The 18,386-nt window shown below is 38.3% G+C and overlaps 2 protein-coding genes across 2 annotated transcripts in view; both read left to right on the forward strand.

The window, feature by feature from the left end:
• The window catches only part of LOC118278704 (grpE protein homolog, mitochondrial), a 93,866-nt gene that overhangs the window by 62,238 nt on the left and 13,242 nt on the right, over positions 1-18,386 (forward strand). The window lies entirely within an intron of this gene.
• On the forward strand, positions 450-17,393 carry LOC118278705 (putative pre-mRNA-splicing factor ATP-dependent RNA helicase PRP1). The gene is made up of 10 exons (XM_035598030.2): positions 450-618; positions 3,644-3,771; positions 4,269-5,421; positions 5,834-5,970; positions 8,087-8,224; positions 8,677-8,799; positions 9,312-9,411; positions 10,198-10,288; positions 12,037-12,199; positions 12,836-17,393. The coding sequence occupies exons 1-10, from the start codon at positions 569-571 to the stop codon at positions 12,961-12,963; spliced, it is 2,211 nt and encodes a 736-aa protein (XP_035453923.1). The 5' UTR covers positions 450-568; the 3' UTR covers positions 12,964-17,393.

Raw genomic sequence — 18,386 nt, forward strand, 5'->3', positions numbered from 1 at the left:
TTTGTTCCAAACGTGTCTTTGAACTTTAGCAAGATGAAATAAAAATGTAAGACTTTATACCGATCAAGATTTTATGTAGAAAATTTCGGAAGGTTAAGGTGACTTAAATAGAGGTCTCATAATATTTGTTAAACATGAATTTATCAGTAGATTAAACTTTAATGATGTACTCATACTTTGCGTGAAACGAATCGGAATTTCTTTTTTCAAAGGAAATGTCACGGTAAGCTAAGGAAATCAACATTATGCCGAAACAAAACATTAAGTTTTCAACATCATCAACTAGTCAAGAACTCAGAAAATTGATATAAAAATTTCGAAAATTATAATCTTCTGAATTTTCATTAAAATAAATAAAAAATATTTAGAAGCATTATAAATAAGGCATCAAAAAATATAACTTTTAACTTGCAACCCAGAAAATTACATCCATAAACAAATCATCCAACTTTTTTTGTTTCAAAAGCTGCGAAGTCGCCATCTTGTTGGATGTTGAAAATTATTGGAAAATTGGAAGAATTTTCTGTTAATTTTATTTATTTTCGTGTTTTATGTGTTGTAATTAGAAATGTCTAAACGTCGTATTGAAGTGATGGATCCCTTTATCAAAAAGAAAAGGTTAGTAGCACGTTTTTACACATTTGTTGTGCCATGCTTTAATTTGCGTTTACATGCCTTTGTTTGTTTCATTCTGATCAAATAATTAATTAAATTAATCCCAATACTAAACAGTACACGTATCATGGTATTTGAATTACCTATAATATAAAAATAAATCCCAAAAATCACTGCAGTAAAAACTCCCTAGAGTTTTCGCAAAGTTGCACATATTTTTTTGACTATACCGGTCTGTATACATGTGTTTAACGCGTTCCCCTCGCTATTCTCCCGTTTTAAACACTATAAAGCTATAAATGGCTATAAAATATACGTTGGTTATGCACTCAATAATTCAGGACTTCAGTAGTTAGCTACGTATCGACGTATTTTGTAAAGCGCATGCCTGGAATAGTTTTCAATGAGATACCATCGCCCGACGACCTTTTTTTAATAAAAACGCCATTAACATCGTAAATATCAAATATAAATCACGTTTCTGTGAAAAATAACATTAATAACAGTTAAAATATCAATAATCAATGTGTGTTGTGTGTGTGACAGTGTGTGTAACATTTTTGGAATATTAATGAAATCGAATATGTTTTGGTTCTCATCAAACAGGCTAATACACAAATATTGATCAACAGGTTTGAGTGAAATTTTCCATTTTTCATTAATGTCGTACATATAGACAGAAAATCAATAATTAAATATCTTATTGGTCAAAGTCAAAGTGTTTATTGCAACCAAGTGTACATACAGATGATGGTCACAGGATTATTATAGTGCTTTAGACTTAGCAGCCTTTTACTACAAATAATCTTTATATTTACATCAATTGATGAATGAATTTTATAAAATTTATTACTAAACCACTTTGTTGAGTAACATTGCTTCATATTTGTTAATATTGCCATCAATGAGTTTTCTTCAGCAAATACAATATTTTGAAATATTAAATCCAAAGTTTCTCTTAAGTAGATTCTGATCCTATATGCAAAAAGTTCACTCTCTTCTACAGTGCCATATTTCCAATCTTTTAAGCCAGCAACACATGTGTAAATCCTCTTGTGTTATGCATGTCAAGCATCACAGATTGCTTACCCTCAGGTGCTTGCAGCCCAGTTAACCAATTTACACAAAACCAAAGGCATAATGTGCACTGCTGCCTACCCCTTCAGGGATAAAAGGCGCAATGTTGACAAAACCAAAGTACTTGGCTATTGTTTCAGCCCGAGCTTACAAATGTGTGATGATTTTGATAATAAACTCAACAAGACCATTCAATTTTATTATAATAATAATATCATGAAAGATATTTGATTTGGTTTGATTTGATTATACTGTGTATATTGTATGTATAAATGGTGTACAGAAATGAAATATAGTACAGTGGACTTCCAGTAATCCGACAAACATTCTGCAGGACAGGTGTCGGACTATCGAATTTGTCGGATTATAGAGCACTGCCTGAAACCCCCTATAGTCCGGATTTTTTTACAAAAGAGTACCTTGTAATTCGACCTATTACATATCCAATGATAAGATTCTATATAATTATTTGAAGTACAAATCATACTTATGTATGTAGAATTTAGTAAAGTTAAACATAAAATTAAGCATAAATGCAAATGCATGTTACACACCAAAATAATCAAGAAATTAAACAAAATCATGTAATGAATTTATCAAATTATGAAGTTTTGAAATATGTATTCATCAATTTTTTTGTTTAAGATTTTCAAATACATATCAAAGTCATGTCGGATTACAAGGGCGCCGGATCATACAGGGGCCGGATTATCAGGGGTCCACTGTATTTGTATATTCCCATAGTCAAGTAAAATAAATATAAAGTTTTTAAGTTATTCAGTGTTTAGAGATGTGATGTTTGTTAAGGTCGGAATTAACTTTATTCTCGGGGGTCAAAAATACATAATATTGGGGTCTTGTCAAGTCAACAGATCGTGCTATCCTACTAATGTTATAAATGGGAAAGTTTGTGTTTGATGCTTGATGTGTATGTTTGTCACTCAATCACTTCAAAACAGCTAAAGGGATCGGAATGAAATTTGGGACAGGGGTAGCTTATGAAATAACACATAAGTTACTTTATATCACACAAAAACGCAGGCAAAGACACTGGCAGAAGCTAATATTTACTCAACCTACTATGATGCTACCTGCCATACTCACAGTCATCTAAAGGTTACTTAACCTGGTTCTTAGCCTGTTTTCGGAACAAAATCGTTACTAAGGAATAGTTTTAAGTAGATCATTAAATAAGTTTGTTAAACTGACATGGTCGCTAGAACTTAAAACTATTCCTTAGTAACGATTTTGTATCGAAAACAATTGCATAAGTACTGGGTTAAGTAACTTTATGTAAATTACTCTGCGTACTGCGGTAAGTACGATAGCTAGTCCTACCCACCTACCCACTGGTTCGCTAACAAAACAAGAAACAGTTACAAAAGAAATGTAATTAAAATAACTCGTCGCAACTGAAACTGTACAAGTGCTACTGAAAACATAAAAATTACTGAAACTTTTGCTTTCCACTCCTGTGGGGAGAGGTCAAATTGTAAATGAGTTTCTGAAATATTTAACTTAAGATTTACTGCCTCATTGGTCGAGTGATCTAAGATTATTTAGACACCACTGACAAACGGTGAAGGAAAACATCGTGAGGAAACCTGGGCTTGTGACTAATTATAAGTTTGAAATCGCCAACCCGCATTGAGCAAGTGCGATGATTAATGCTCAAACCTTGTGAGAAGAGGCCTTTGGTCAGCAGTAGCCATTTACAAGCTGTTGATGATGATGAATTAAAATTTTGTTTTATACACGAGTTGCTATTATTAGCTGTGGACTACCTAGGTTTACCGGGGCTCGAAAAGCAGGAGTAGGAACGGGGTGGTTATTAGTCAGTAAGAATTGGACACTCCCTCTCGCCCAAGGCGGGAGAAGTAAAAGGATGATTTTGCACCCTCAAAAAAATAAATAAAAGTTGCTGTTATTTATCATAATGTTTTGTCTCCAGGGAAGAGAAAGCAGCCGCGGCAGCCAAGTCGGGCAGTAGCGGCGAGTCCTCAGAGTCTGCACTAGCTACACTAGGCACCAGCATGCCTCCCACTGCCACCAGCACGCCTGGTGTCAACCCTTTCACTGGTGAGTTTATTTTTATTATGTTGTGTGATTTTTTCTATTGACCTGTACCCTTAGTATCAAATAAACCAACCAATCAGAGCGCCGAACGCGCTCTCGTTTCGAATTCTTTAAACGTAAAGCAAACTCATACTAAGGGTACTGATGGGAGACTGTATTTCGGCTGAAATTAATAATAGAAAATGCTAATATTTTGTATTTAACATCAGTAATTGACAATTTTAAAGATTATAGTTTTTCATAGACCTCTACAGCTTGTGTCAAAAATCTGTCGTAAGTCAACGTATTTAATTGAATGTATGTATTGCATTTTAAGCAGTATTCAAACTATTACTGAGAGTATAAAAATCGACAAACCTAATAACATTACCAACTTGAAATAGAATTGGAATTCTCGAGTCTCTTGAAGTGTCGAACATCCTAAAATTGAAGATAAGTTTACCATTATGACAAGAATGCGACTTCAGCTTAAAGAATCATCTCATCTTTCTTTGTTCCAGGTTTACCCCACTCCCAGCGCTACCACGAACTCCTACGCCGACGTCTCGGCCTCCCAGTATGGGAATACAAAAACGATTTCATGAGACTTCTAAACACCCACCAGTGCGTTGTCCTAGTCGGTGAGACCGGCTCGGGCAAAACCACACAAATACCACAATGGTCGGTAGAATTCGCTGCCGTCACAGCAGGCAAATCCAAAGGCGTAGCTTGTACACAACCGAGAAGGGTGGCCGCCATGTCAGTAGCTCAAAGAGTTGCTGAGGAAATGGATGTAGCGTTGGGCCAGCAAGTCGGTTACAGCATCCGTTTTGAGGACTGTTCCGGGCCCCAGACCATACTGAAGTACATGACAGACGGTATGTTGCTGAGGGAAGCCATGTCGGACCCCATGCTGGAACAGTACAGAGTGATCCTCCTCGATGAGGCCCACGAGAGGACGTTGGCCACGGATATTCTAATGGGTGTCCTAAAAGAAGTTATAAAACAGAGAGCCGATCTCAAATTAGTCATTATGTCCGCTACACTAGACGCCGGCAAGTTCCAGCAGTACTTCGACAATGCGCCGCTAATGAATGTCCCCGGTAGAACACATCCTGTAGAGATATTCTACACGCCACAGCCGGAGAGAGATTACTTAGAAGCCGCTATCCGCACTGTCATACAAATTCACATTTGCGAAGAAATCGCCGGAGACATTCTACTATTTTTAACTGGTCAGGAGGAAATTGAGGATGCTTGTAAGAGGATTAAGAGGGAAATTGATAACTTGGGCCCTGATGCTGGGGAGTTGAAGTGTATACCGTTATATTCCACGCTGCCACCGAACTTGCAACAGAGGATTTTCGAGCCGGCGCCGCCTAATCGAGCTAATGGAGCCATCGGACGTAAAGTTGTAGTTTCCACTAACATTGCTGAGACGTCGCTGACTATAGACGGCGTGGTGTTCGTCATAGACCCTGGTTTTGCTAAGCAGAAAGTGTATAATCCTCGTATTCGTGTGGAGTCGCTCCTAGTGTCTCCGATTAGTAAGGCGTCGGCCCAGCAGAGGGCGGGCCGCGCCGGTCGGACGCGACCGGGTAAATGCTTCAGGCTGTACACGGAGAAAGCATACAAAAATGAAATGCAGGACAATACTTATCCGGAAATTTTAAGGTGATTGGTGGTATACGATTTCTTTTACTTATTTTTTCCTTCGGGGGTCATTCTGTTTTGTTTTGGTGACTAATGACCCCTAGTTTGTAATTCTTGTTTTGAAATTGAATATTTATTGCCATACTCAGAGATTATTTAAACTATTCCTTAGTAACAACTTTATTCAAAAGCAATTGCTATAAAATAACTAAATACAGCTTCAACAATATCTCATAAAATAAAAAAATGACCCCAAAAACATGTCTACATGTCTATAGACCCCCCAAACAAGTCTCTAAACACTTTCTTTAACACAAAATTGTTTGAAAAACAGCGTTCCTTTAACAGCAATATGTTTATAGAGATGAAATGAGCCCATGCAAGACCCCGGGAAGTCACATCACGCTAACATCACACCCAATTGCCGTTGCAGATCAAACTTAGGGTCTGTAGTTTTGCAGTTGAAAAAACTGGGGATTGACGACCTGGTGCACTTCGATTTCATGGACCCGCCCGCCCCGGAGACGTTGATGAGGGCACTGGAACTGCTCAACTACTTGGCTGCACTGGGTATGTTGGTTTACTAACGCCCGAATACTAAAACGCTAGTCAATTTTAAGTTGTACTTAAATATCGTTCTATCTCTGTCATTTTATAAAGAATTAATAGTGACAGTAAATTAATTCTTTATAAAATGACAGAGATAGTACATTTAAGAGCGTCTTAAAATTCAGTAGCGTTTGAGTATTCGGACATAAGACTATTTTCATAATGTGAAAGTAAAAATTTGAGCTTGTATTGGCAGAGTACAAGTAATCGAATTTTAGTATTTACTGAAAGTCAATTAGCGCGAGTGCTGGGCATCTGGCTGCCGTGTATCGGGGCGCGGGTTTTTTCCTGCACGAGACAACTCTTTGTGTGATCCACAAATTGTTGTTCCGGGTCTGTGTGTCATGTGTATGTTTGTAAACGTACACACGACACAGGAGAAAACCTAGAGTTAAAAAAAATATATATTTGATTGCATTTGAAACATTTCTGATTTTCCAATTTGTTATCCTATTGTAAAATAAAAACAAAGTAATTGTGTGTCATCATTGTTGCGCTTCGTGTACTCATCATTTTAGATAACGCGTGAAGTAGTTTTAATATTTGTTCATTTGTGACTTTATACAGTTCGGGAAATAACATAATGGTTGCGCTTATCCTTATATTTAGACATGTTTCGGGGAAGACCCCAATCAACTAATTTTTTAGCAGCATGTGAATAAGGTTATAGATGTAGAGTTCAACTCCTGTGACGAGCTAAGAGCTATTGCATCGCTCACGTTCCCGCGGGATAAAAATGGACATTTCCAGTCTATAATTTACCCCTGTTCCAAATTTCATCTCGACCCCTTCAGCCGTTTTGACGTGAAGAAGTAACAAACATACAAACTTTCACATTTATAATAATTTTTGTCAGGTTTCAAAGCCTCCAGGCCCTTACAACATTTATTTTACAGGGACATTATTAGTCTAAGCCAAAGTCAAAACCCACCCAAAACATAAAATAAATGAAATCCCACCCAAAACATAAATGTGAAAGGCTGCCAAGTTCGATAATATTGGAATGCTTCGCCTATAAAAGAAGTGATATCTAAATAAGTACCAAGTTCCATACACAGACCTCAGTTAAAAATGATATAACAAGTTGGCAAGTTTTCACACACTTTGTTATAAACCTACTAAACGCAATGAGTCAAGTATATAATTTTCTATTAAAACTTGCCAAGTTATATCATTTTTAACTGAGGTCTGTGTATGGAACTTGGTACTTATTTAGATCTCACTTCTTTTATAGGCGAAGCATTCCAATATTATCGAACTTGGCAGCCTTTCACATTTATGTTTTGGGTGGGATTTCATTTATTTTTGTAAGGTTTATTTTCTTTATTTCTTATTTTACTTTACTTTGACTAAATACAAACCTTCGTAACGAATTTTAGGTCGGTACGACCATTGGAAGATATAGATATTTTTTTTGTTTTAGTTCCTTAGGGGTATGAATTTACACCTTCATTATTTTTAAAACCGACTCACACTTGGCCATTTTCAGATTTTTTCCTTTACCTTGACCTAAAGACCTACCTCCATGCCAAATTTCAAGTCAATACGATCATTGGAAGTGGTCTAGGTTTTTGATGAGTGAGTGAGTCAGTCAGTCAGTGAGTGTATAGTAAAAATAGCGATTTTCTGACGTCAATATCTCAAGACCTACAATAGGTACATAAATGAAATTTTGTATTTTAGATAAGTAAGTAGATCTCGATAGATACTAGAAATTTCATCTGCGTAGATAAAATAGATTTTGAGTTATAGGTGGGTCGAACTTGGCCCGAAATGGTTCGTGTAATATAACCCACGGCCGGTGTGTCGGTTTTTTTGCTCGAACTTGGCGGACACACTGCCGTGTGTCTAGATTATTTATTTTATATAGACCAGAAAGATACTTTTCAACATCAAAGCAAATGTAATAATATTAAAAGTCAGTCCTCTAGTTGGTCTATTTGCTCGTTCCAAAGTGTAGATTCCTATGGAGAAGAACGAGCGAGAAACTCCATAGGTTACTCTTTTCCAATCAGGTTCACAATACAATACTTGGTTACATTGTTTCGTTGGTTCAGTTCAAATGTTTCCATTCCAGATGACGACGGCAACCTAACGGACCTGGGCGCGGTGATGGCGGAGTTCCCGCTGGACCCTCAGCTCGCCAAGATGTTGATCGCCAGCTGCAACCACAACTGTTCCAATGAGATCCTCTCCATCACTGCTATGCTGTCAGGTAAGGTCTTCGCATTACATACACTACTTACCCTAAGTGTGGGAGAGCCATGCTTCGGCACTGCTGGGCCGGCTCGACCGGAGTGATACCACGGCCGAGCAGTACACCGACGTGAAACAACGCTTGCATTGTGTTTCGTTGTGTGAGTGAGGTTACTGGAGGCCCAAAAATCCCGATTGCTAATCCTTGATTCACCAACAATTCTTAACCCCCAAAAAGCCGGCAACGCAATTGTAACGCCTCTGGTGTTTTAAGTGTCCATGGGCGGCGCTGATCGCTTACCATCAGGTGACCCGCCTGCTCGTTTGCTACCTATACCATAAAAAATAAAAAAACTCTTGTAACGCCTTTGGTGTTGCGGGTGTCCACGGGCGGCGACGACCCATCTACTCGTTTACCGGCTTATACCATAAAACAGTAATAGTTTTAACTGTATTGTTGTATGTTTCCAGTCCAACAGTGCTTCGTGCGGCCGAACGAGGCGCGCAAGGCGGCGGACGAGGCCAAGATGCGGTTCGCGCACATCGACGGAGACCACCTCACGCTGCTCAACGTCTACCACGCCTTCAAACAGAGTCAGTATCTGCATACATAGCTCATAACATTTAAAAAATTACATCTGATCGCTTATGACTCCTGGTTGGTGCGGTGGCTTTGCAAAACTGGGTGCCGTGCAATGTGTTGCTTTTTCGATTCATTATTGTTCTGGGTCTGTGTATGTGAACCTGTATGTTTTTAAACGCACCAACGACACAGAAGAAAATCAAGTGCGTGGCAACGTTTTTAAAACAAAATCCTATTAAAACAAATCCTTTTATGTGAATGTTTTGGAGGGTCAATGCCCCTATATCCCTGATGTTGTGGTCAATGGGCAGCGCTGATTGCTTACGAAAGCTATTAACAGGTGATCCATCAGATGCCAAACGATTACGTTTAACGCTCTCATTAGTTGGTTCGTTCACGCCAACCAATCACAGCGCCAAACGCGCTCTCATTTCGATCTCGTTTCACGTAAAACAAACTCGTACTGAGCCGTCTAGTTATAAAAGATAGTGAATGACTATAATATTAATGCGTATGTTCCCAGATATGGAAGACCCACACTGGTGCTACGACAACTTCATCAACTACCGCTCGCTCAAGTCCGGAGACAACGTCCGCCAGCAACTCAGCAGGATCATGGATAGGTCCGTAACTACATTATACTAAATTAATTACAATGCTTTCTGCTTTCATCCATCCTTTCCGAACTGCTAGGGAGTGGAATTCTTTGCCGGAGTCTGTGTTTCCTGATGGGTATAACCTGGGTCTCTTCAAGGCCCGAGTGAATAGGTTGGTAATGGGCAGACGTGCTCCATCGTAGGCCGCATCATCGCTTACCATCAGGCGAGATAGCGGAGAAACGTCTACCCATCAAATGGAAAAAAAATTAAAGCATATTTACGAAAGAAATATACAAGGCGGATATGAATGGGACCGTCGGTAGAGGGCGCCCTAGACGGACATATAGCGACCAGATTGGCGATATATTAAAGAAGGGTCAAATTAAAAGTACCTTTAACCGACGAGCATGCATGGAAAGACTGACAACTGTTGATGTTCAGCAAAATTTTTTTCAAAATTAGCGCGTACCAAATGCTTTCTAGTTTATCTAGTGGAAATCAAGCTTATAATGACACCTTTTAATAGTATAATCCGGTAAACGAGCAGACCTGATGGAAAGCAATCGCCGACCACTATGGACATCCGAAACACCAGAGGCGTTACAAGTGCGTTTGGGGGTTAGGAATTTAAGGATTGTTGGGGAATCGGGGATTGGGAAGATTAGGAAGAAGGGAATTGGGCCTCTGGTAATCTCACTTATACAACGCAAGCGTTGTTTCACGTCACTCCGATCGAGCCGGCCCAGCAGTGCCGAAGCATGGCTCTCTAACATTTTCCTCTTTGTAATGTGTGAATGTTGTATGTTCCAGGTTTAACTTGAAGAGGACGAGTACGGAGTTCACGAGCAAGGACTACTACATAAATATAAGGAAAGCATTAGTCAATGGATTCTTCATGCAGGTAATGTACACCATTTACTAACCACTCTAACGTCCGGCCCGCGCGACCGTTTATCTCTCTAACGTCCAGCCGCGCACGGCATCCGAACCGCGCGCGACTCGCAAGTTCGTCGTAACAAAAAACCTATATAGCTACTGAACCGTAATGCCTAGAATAAAGAAAAGAATACCAAAAAAAAGATAGAAAAATACTCTACAATCTTAACGATTTTTTTAAATCTTTAGTTAATCTTTAAAATACAATAAAAGGGGTTAAACATGAAACACAGAAAAAAAAACAGAATTATTTCTACCTTTTTAGAATATACGGCACAACTATTGCATATTTTATCAATAAAATATTTTTAACAACAAACTAGACCCATTACCCTTTCTTTTGATGTATATATGATTATATTCGGTTAACTCTAAGTATTGTAATTAAATCGAAAGAAAACACTACTCGTAATTTTACACATCAAAAAACCTGAGGAACACATTGACATTATTATGGAATCTTCAATGAATTTAGTATATTTCTCTTTGAAAAATGTATTATTTTGCTTATTACGAAATGTATTTCGATATTTTATATACTATTGTAATGCAAAGTATGTAAAATATGTATAAACAAAACTAAAAGTGGCCAACACCATACGACCGGCCATTTTTTTCGAAACAATCGTTTGAAGTTAAAATTAGACTAGATTTATCAGCTAAAACTGTGATATTTATACATCATCGTAAAGCACAAATCTTCTAGTTTATTTTGATGTATAACACTTGCAAGATAAATTAAACAAAACTGTAGTATTTACGACATAATTGTTGGAACTCACAAAAACACTTCAAAAACGAGTCAACTAACTTTAAAAAATTATATTTTGTTTGTCAAAGCATATTACAACGCCATGTCTTATTTTTTCGTCGAATAATTTATTCAGCTGTATAGATAATCAGTCAAAACTCACCAAACAAGACCGTATTTTAAACTAGAGGGAGTTAAACAGAACTAGTCGCTTTGGATACTATAGTATCCATGGACGTATGACGCTCCTTTTTTTTTGGATACCGTGCTATCCTGCATGTTCTGGGGTTCCATTTGAGCAACTCTTTGTGTGATCCACAAATTGTTGTTTCGGGTCGTTTATATGTCGATTTGTTAAGAAATAGCTCACCAATGGTGAAATATTTTTTAAGTCGGTCCATAATTTAATTTTATCTTGAAAGTATTTCAAACGTACATTCATAAATGCTGAAAAAATTATATTAAACTGGCGATAGATGACAGAAGTCGCACATATCTGGGGGCACGGCAGTGCCTTAGCCAAGACGAGCCTAAAAGCGACACGGCCTACCATCCTTTTCTCGTAGCCTTCGTAGAATTCTACCAATTTCGACTGCCTATAACTTCGTTGTGGATAAAACAGAATAAAGTATACATGCGAATAAACATGGATAGAAACTCCCAACGAACAACAGTTGGGCAGAAAGTCCGCCAGGCACGATCACCGCCTGGTCCGAGGATACTGCTTTACTTACGGCGCATTCCAATAACCTACCTATCGGTAGATTTGCCTACCAAACGTAGAATTTTGACACATTTTGTATGGAGCTTATGTCAAAAAACTATCTCTAGTAAGCAAATCTACCGATAGATGGGTTATTGGAATGGGCCGTTAGGGAACTTTACTCTCTGTTCCCTAAAAAGTAGGAAATACGATTAAAGATTAGTTTTTTCTTCTAAAAATGCATGTGAATGTGTTGCAGGTAGCCCACTTGGAGCGCACGGGCCACTACCTGACGGTGAAGGACAACCAGGTGGTGCAGCTGCACCCCAGCACGTGCCTGGACCACAAGCCCGACTGGGTCATCTACAACGAGTTCGTGCTCACCACCAAGAACTACATCCGCACCGTCACCGACATCAAACGTGAGCACACGCTCTTTATGTCACATATCCTGAGAAATAATTATTATGTTATCGGCTTACTCACGTAATGTTTTGACGAGGAACTCGACTAGTTTCAAGCCTTTTGAATATGAGCCTCTATCATGGCTTGAAACTAGTCGAGTTGCTCGTCAAAACATTACGTGATTAAGCCGATAACATAATAATTTATTTAGTATGTCTCACGAAAGTTACAATAAAATTATAACCTGAGAAATAGATACGAAAACAAACTCGAAATTATCAGCGTACGCACTAACTACGGTAGAAAGACACTATTATATGAAGCAGCACAGCTGTACAATGAATTGCCGGATGATATTAAACATTGTAATAACAAACTCGTTTAAAAATAAGCTTAAAAAACATTTATGTATTTGTAACTGCTAATATTCTGGAGGAATTTGTATGTAGTGCGGACTGCCTCGTTGGCCAAGTGGTTGCAAGTGCGGCTACCGGGCAAGGGGTCTCGGGTTCGCTTGCCGGGCCCCCTTGTCCGGCAGTCGCATAATTCTATTTAGTAATTTTTTTTCTTATTTATTTTAGTTTTAAGTTAGTTTTTATTCTTTTTTAGGTATTTTTAAGTTGTATACTAACGTGTTAAATTATCTTTTACAGCGGAATGGCTACTGAAGATAGCGCCGCAGTACTACGAGTTAAACAACTTCCCACAATGCGAGGCGCGGCGGCAGCTGGAGCTGCTGCAGGCCAGGCTCGACTCCAAAGCCTACCAGGAAGGTTTCTAGACCACAACCTGACACACACAGACTGTACACCGTATTATGTTGTTACTACACGAATATATTGTGAAATACACGCTTTTGTTGGTGTGAGTTACGGTACCAATCCCCTATCCCCATACCCCCAAAATGCCGGCAAACTCTTTTAGTGTGAGTGAGGTTACCAGAAGCCTAATAACCCACCCCAATCCCTGATTCCCCAACAACCCTTTAATTCCTAACCCCCAAAAGGCCGGTAACGCACTTGTAATGCTTCTGGTGTTTCAAGTGTCCATGGGCGGCGGCGATTGCTTACCATCAGGTGATCCGTCTGCTCGTTTACCGGCTTATACCATATAAAATCTTATTTATATTGTAATAGCTTCATTTCACATAATGTTTACGTAAGTATGGAGGGAGGGGGTAAGAGATTGGCTTACTTTTGCTGACAAGGGGGATGGGGGTAAATAATTGTAATAAATATGCTTCAGTAATATTTGAACGGCTCCACAGCGCCACCTACCACGCTCCTTACATACTTCTTTAGCTTCCATCACATTGATAGATGCATTTCAAAATATCTTCGTGTAGTAATGAATGACATGGTTTGTCTAAATACAAGTGAAAATGGACTTTATATAACTTGCTATAAGCTTTGGGAATATAACTCTTATACTTATATACAAATAAAGGTGATTTTGCAAACTGATCAAAGTATTTGTTAAGTATTGAATGTTAAACATAATAAAATGTGTCTCTGTCTGTCGGTTAGTTGTCTAGTGAAGATATTTGCTCGTTCCAAAGTGTTGTAACCGGGAATATAACCCAGGAACATTTTTAAGTATGTAAAAATTACTTATAGATACCAATGGTATAGTCTAAAAAAGTGGGTGTACATTGTACAGCGGCATTACGTGTCATAATGTGCACCTCTGCCTACCCCTTCGGGGATAAAGGGCGTGACGATATAAAAAAATATAAGTCTAAAAATAAATATTTATTTGCAAAGTCAAAGTCAAAATTATTTATTTCAAATAGACCGGGAAGGCACTTTTGAACATCAAAAGCAAATATTAAAATTGTCAAATAAAGATTCGTAGCAATTGGCGGTCCATTGTCTCTGCCTACCCCCATGGGAGACAGGCGTGAAGTTATGTATGTATGTTAAAATTGTCTGTCTGTCGGTCAGTCCTCTAGTTGGTCTATTTGCTCGTTCCAAAGTGTAGATTCCTATGGAGAAGAACGAGCAAGAAACTCCATAGGTTACTGTTTTCCAATCAGATTCACAATACAATACTTGGTTACATTGTTTCGTTGGTACAACTATGTGAGAACAATGTAACACTAATATTCAGTTAAAGTGATCGAAAAAGAAAATAACCTTAATGACTATATACTTATAAGAGTCATATTCCTATAGCATTGTTTTGGCAGTGAAAAGTCCGTGTTTTATAGTAGCGGGGATCAAAATACAATCAGTCATATTATTGTAATTGACATGAGCCGTGTGCCGCGGCAGAGTAGTATACATTTTCCACCACCACTACTCTTCACGTGGGTGTATTATACCCGACAAAAAACCATGTTGTCCCACACTAGGAACTTCTCCTGTGTCGTGGGTGCGTTTACAAACATACATTAGACAGAGACCGGGCAGCAGCGCTCTCTGATAAACCTAAACCTTCGGTATATGACACCCGCGCGAAGAGTAGCGGTGGTGTTAAATTGAAATAGTTGTTTAAAAGTTAGACACAGCTAGTTAATGACAACAATACAGTTAGGTTTAGTGAACATAAGTTAAGCTAACCTTTTTATTCAAATACACATTATTAAGGAGTTTGATTACCGAGCTGAGCAAAGTATTATTTGAGCTCTCGATACTGCCGAGCTGGTCTAAAGTTCGATTCCCGAGTATTTTCAAATATTCACCTCTATTAGGGTGCTTTTTAAGCAGAGATGTGCTATGTAGCTATGCTACGAAGATGTAATAGCTAAGCTGTGAAACTATGTGACCGTTTCCACTTATACTAAGCTATGTAGCTGTGCGAGGAAGATGCGCAGCTCGAGTATGCGATGTATCGGTAGCACGCATCTTTCCATATAAAAAACATAGCTTATCTGAGTCCGTTTCCACCAGTGCTAAGCTATGTGTACCAATGAATATGATTGGTGGAAGCCAAACGCATCCACAACAACGTAGCATAGCACATCTCTGGTGGAAAAGCACACTAAGGTGTTTGCTAATCCGTGCACCTCTGCCTACCCCTCAGGGAATACTGCATTATGTAAACTTGTTTAGTAATAAACAACTAAAGCTTTAAAAGTAGTTTGCGTATGAAAAAAATAGATTTTAAAAGCATATTTTGTTTTCGTATTAATTCAATTATGATTTCTATAAAAATGAATGATAATTTGTTTTGTAAAGTTGGTCAAACTACTCTAATTATGAACACGCTTTTACTAAGTCCAGTGTGACTTTTTCCGAGTTATATGTACTTTCTAAGTTTATTTAGACACCACTGACAAACGGTGAAGGAAAACATCGTGAGGAAACCTGGGCTTATAATTTCTAATTATAAGTTTGAAATCGCCAACCCGCATTGAGCAAGCGTGGTGATTAATGCTCAAACCTTCTCCGTGTGAGAAGAGGCCTTTGGTCAGCAGTGGAGTATAGGCTGTTGATGTGATGTGAGATATGTTTATTTCTCCAGACGATTATTAAAAGCGTGTTTTTCTAAAACTATGTATTGTAATTAAAGTAGTTTGACCAGCTAGAGACTATCTGTCGGTTAAAATTAATCAGGCAACTAGCTTTTGAGTGGAATGTTTAATATATAAGATCAAAAATAAGTTGCAATTATAAAACAAGGTATATTAATTTGAATGCATCTCTCGTAAAGTTGTCATGAAGATAAGTATTCACTGTATAGAGTACCCGCTTCGGTATATAATGTATTAAGATTATACATAATTGTATTATGTAAACACTATCATTAGAACTTGAGACGGGATAGTTACCATGTTTATTAAATTTTTCATAGACTGCCTCGTTGGTCGAGTGGTCGCAAGTGCGACTGCCGGACAAGTGGTTTCGGGTTCGATTCCCGGGTCGGTCGAAGTATTGCTGGGTTTTTTTCGGGTATTACTCAGTAGTAGCACGGTGTCTGGGATTGTGACCAGTATATCGCAATAGGCTCACCCCTATTACATGGGACTTATAACACAAATGGTGAAAAGTGGGTGTACATTGCATAGCGGCATTACGTGCCATAATGTGCACCTCTGTCTACCCCTTCGGGGATTAAAGGCGTGATGATATAAAAATAATATAAATTTCTATGAGTTTCCGATATTTCGGCACTGTTGCAAGCGCCATGATCACGGATGAACTCTAGTTCATCCATAGACATAAATAAACATGGTAAATATCCCGTGTCAAGTTCTAATGATAGTGTTAGTGACCATGTCAGTTTATAAACTTGTATGTAAACACATTTGGGCCTTAGACTTCTCGATGAAAGCAAAATAACTTGTATTGGAGTGGACAAACTTACATAAACATCTATTTGGTATTATTTATGTTAAAAATAATGATGGTTTTGTTATTTGAGCAAATTATTTGTTGATTTTTTTGGCATACATATTGATATTGAATTAATAAGAACAATGTGATGTTAGATATTCGTGTCAAATAAAACTGTGTTTGTCAAAATTAATTTGTTAATTTGGTTTATAATTATTTGTGATTGAGATGTTGATGTCAAAACATTTAGATTTTGGCCTTTTGTGACAAATCTATTATATTTTTTCAAATGAGTATACGTTAATATCGATTGCTTTCGGCCAAAAGAGCGGATATTGAGTTATACACATTAGTTGATGGAGAAAATCGAAATAAATGTCGCTTTACCCTGTTTTGGTCGGAAGGCATCGATACGCTGTTAGAAGCGAATAGGTAAACACTTCATAGCAGCTCCTAAATTCATTTGGCGTCGGTTACTGGGTAGCTAGACACGCACTCTGTAACCTAGCGTCCTAGGAACTTGCCTAGTTTACCTTAAGGTAAGCGTCCACAGGCCCGCATCGCACGCATTCCGTATGACGTCATCAGTACGCATCGCATGTAGACATTGCCGATGATGCGGTCCGTACGATGCGGATCAGTGGACGCAGTTGTATGAGTTTCTATACAAGACAAACTAAAATCCGTTGCGTGCGATGCGTACGATGCGGGCCTGTGGACGCGTACCTGGGCATAATGACAATGTTTTGTCTATCTTCAAGCTTGTCCACTCCATTACAGTGTAAGCAGTCCTTGGCTCCTGTATCTGTTGTTTGAAAAGAGCAAATATTTTGGAAATTTTGTACGAATGCCTAACTGATGACAATGTAAGGTACACATGTCGGGTCCCCGACCGGTCGGCTTATGTGGAATATTAAATAATGCGTAAGATGAATTTTGTTGTTTTATTCTTAACTAGCAAACCCGGCGAACTTCGTTTGGCCACCAATGATTTTCGTTGTTTTCCTGCTTTACTCTTGAATTTTCTTTACTATAAACCCCACGGAGCCCGAGACCTTTCCAACGAATGCAAAACTGTGGAAATCGGTTCGTGCGTTCTGGATGTTATAGGGTCAGGAAGAAAAACCCGACTTATTTTTTATATTATAGATGAACTTGAAGTAATAAATATATTAGTCTTCACTAACTCACAATAACTTTTTTCGTATCAGGGTGCTTTTCCACTAAAGAAGTGCTATGTAGGTATGCTACGAAGATGCAATAGCTAAGCTGTGGAAGTAAGTGATCGTTTCCACCGATTCTAAGCTATGTAGTTTTCTTTTCTTTTTTTTTAGACTTTGCCCCACACTAGGATTTTCTCCTGTGTCGTAGGTGCGTTTACAAACATACAAGTTCACATAAACATAACACCCAGCTATGTAGCTGTGCGAGGAAGATGCGCAGTATCGATAGTAGGGAAACCATCCATAGCACGCATCTTTCCATATAAAAAACATAACTTAGTTAAGTCCGTTTCCAACAGTGCTAAGCTATGTGTACCAATGAATATTTAAAGTGGAAGACTCGGATCATATCATGGTTAGAAATATGGACACTTTAAATAAGTTAAAATAATTTTAGACTTTCATTAACTTAATTTGTTGTAGTAGCTTTGGTATTAATTGTAGTTGAAATTCTCAGCTCATAATATTTGTATTTACTACCAAAACACAAGAGGTCTACGCACGAAGACTCACAATTTCTGTCGTCAACTGTCTTTAGAGAACTATGATATTGTGATTTTAACAGAAACATGGTGTACGGTTTACGTACATTTGTGACGCGTCATCGAGCTGAGTAAGCATATCGGTCGATTCACTTAGTTCGTAACAATTATTGAAACTAGCTTCAGTGTGGGTATAACAGCCAACGTAAAACGGTCGTATCT

Source organism: Spodoptera frugiperda, chromosome 24, assembly GCF_023101765.2.
Source record: "Spodoptera frugiperda isolate SF20-4 chromosome 24, AGI-APGP_CSIRO_Sfru_2.0, whole genome shotgun sequence".
Lineage (NCBI taxonomy): Eukaryota > Metazoa > Arthropoda > Insecta > Lepidoptera > Noctuidae > Spodoptera > Spodoptera frugiperda.

What these genes read in the sequence shown, in the direction of transcription:
- LOC118278705 (XM_035598030.2), top strand. Translation starts at nt 569, where the DNA reads ATGTCTAAACGTCGTATTGAAGTGATGGATCCCTTTATCAAAAAGAAA. An exon ending in CCCTTTATCAAAAAGAAAAG is followed by an intron (nt 619 to 3,643) that starts GTTAGTAGCACG and finishes TTTTGTCTCCAG; the next exon opens with GGAAGAGAAAGCAGCCGCGG. An exon ending in CTACCACGCCTTCAAACAGA is followed by an intron (nt 8,800 to 9,311) that starts GTCAGTATCTGC and finishes GTATGTTCCCAG; the next exon opens with ATATGGAAGACCCACACTGG.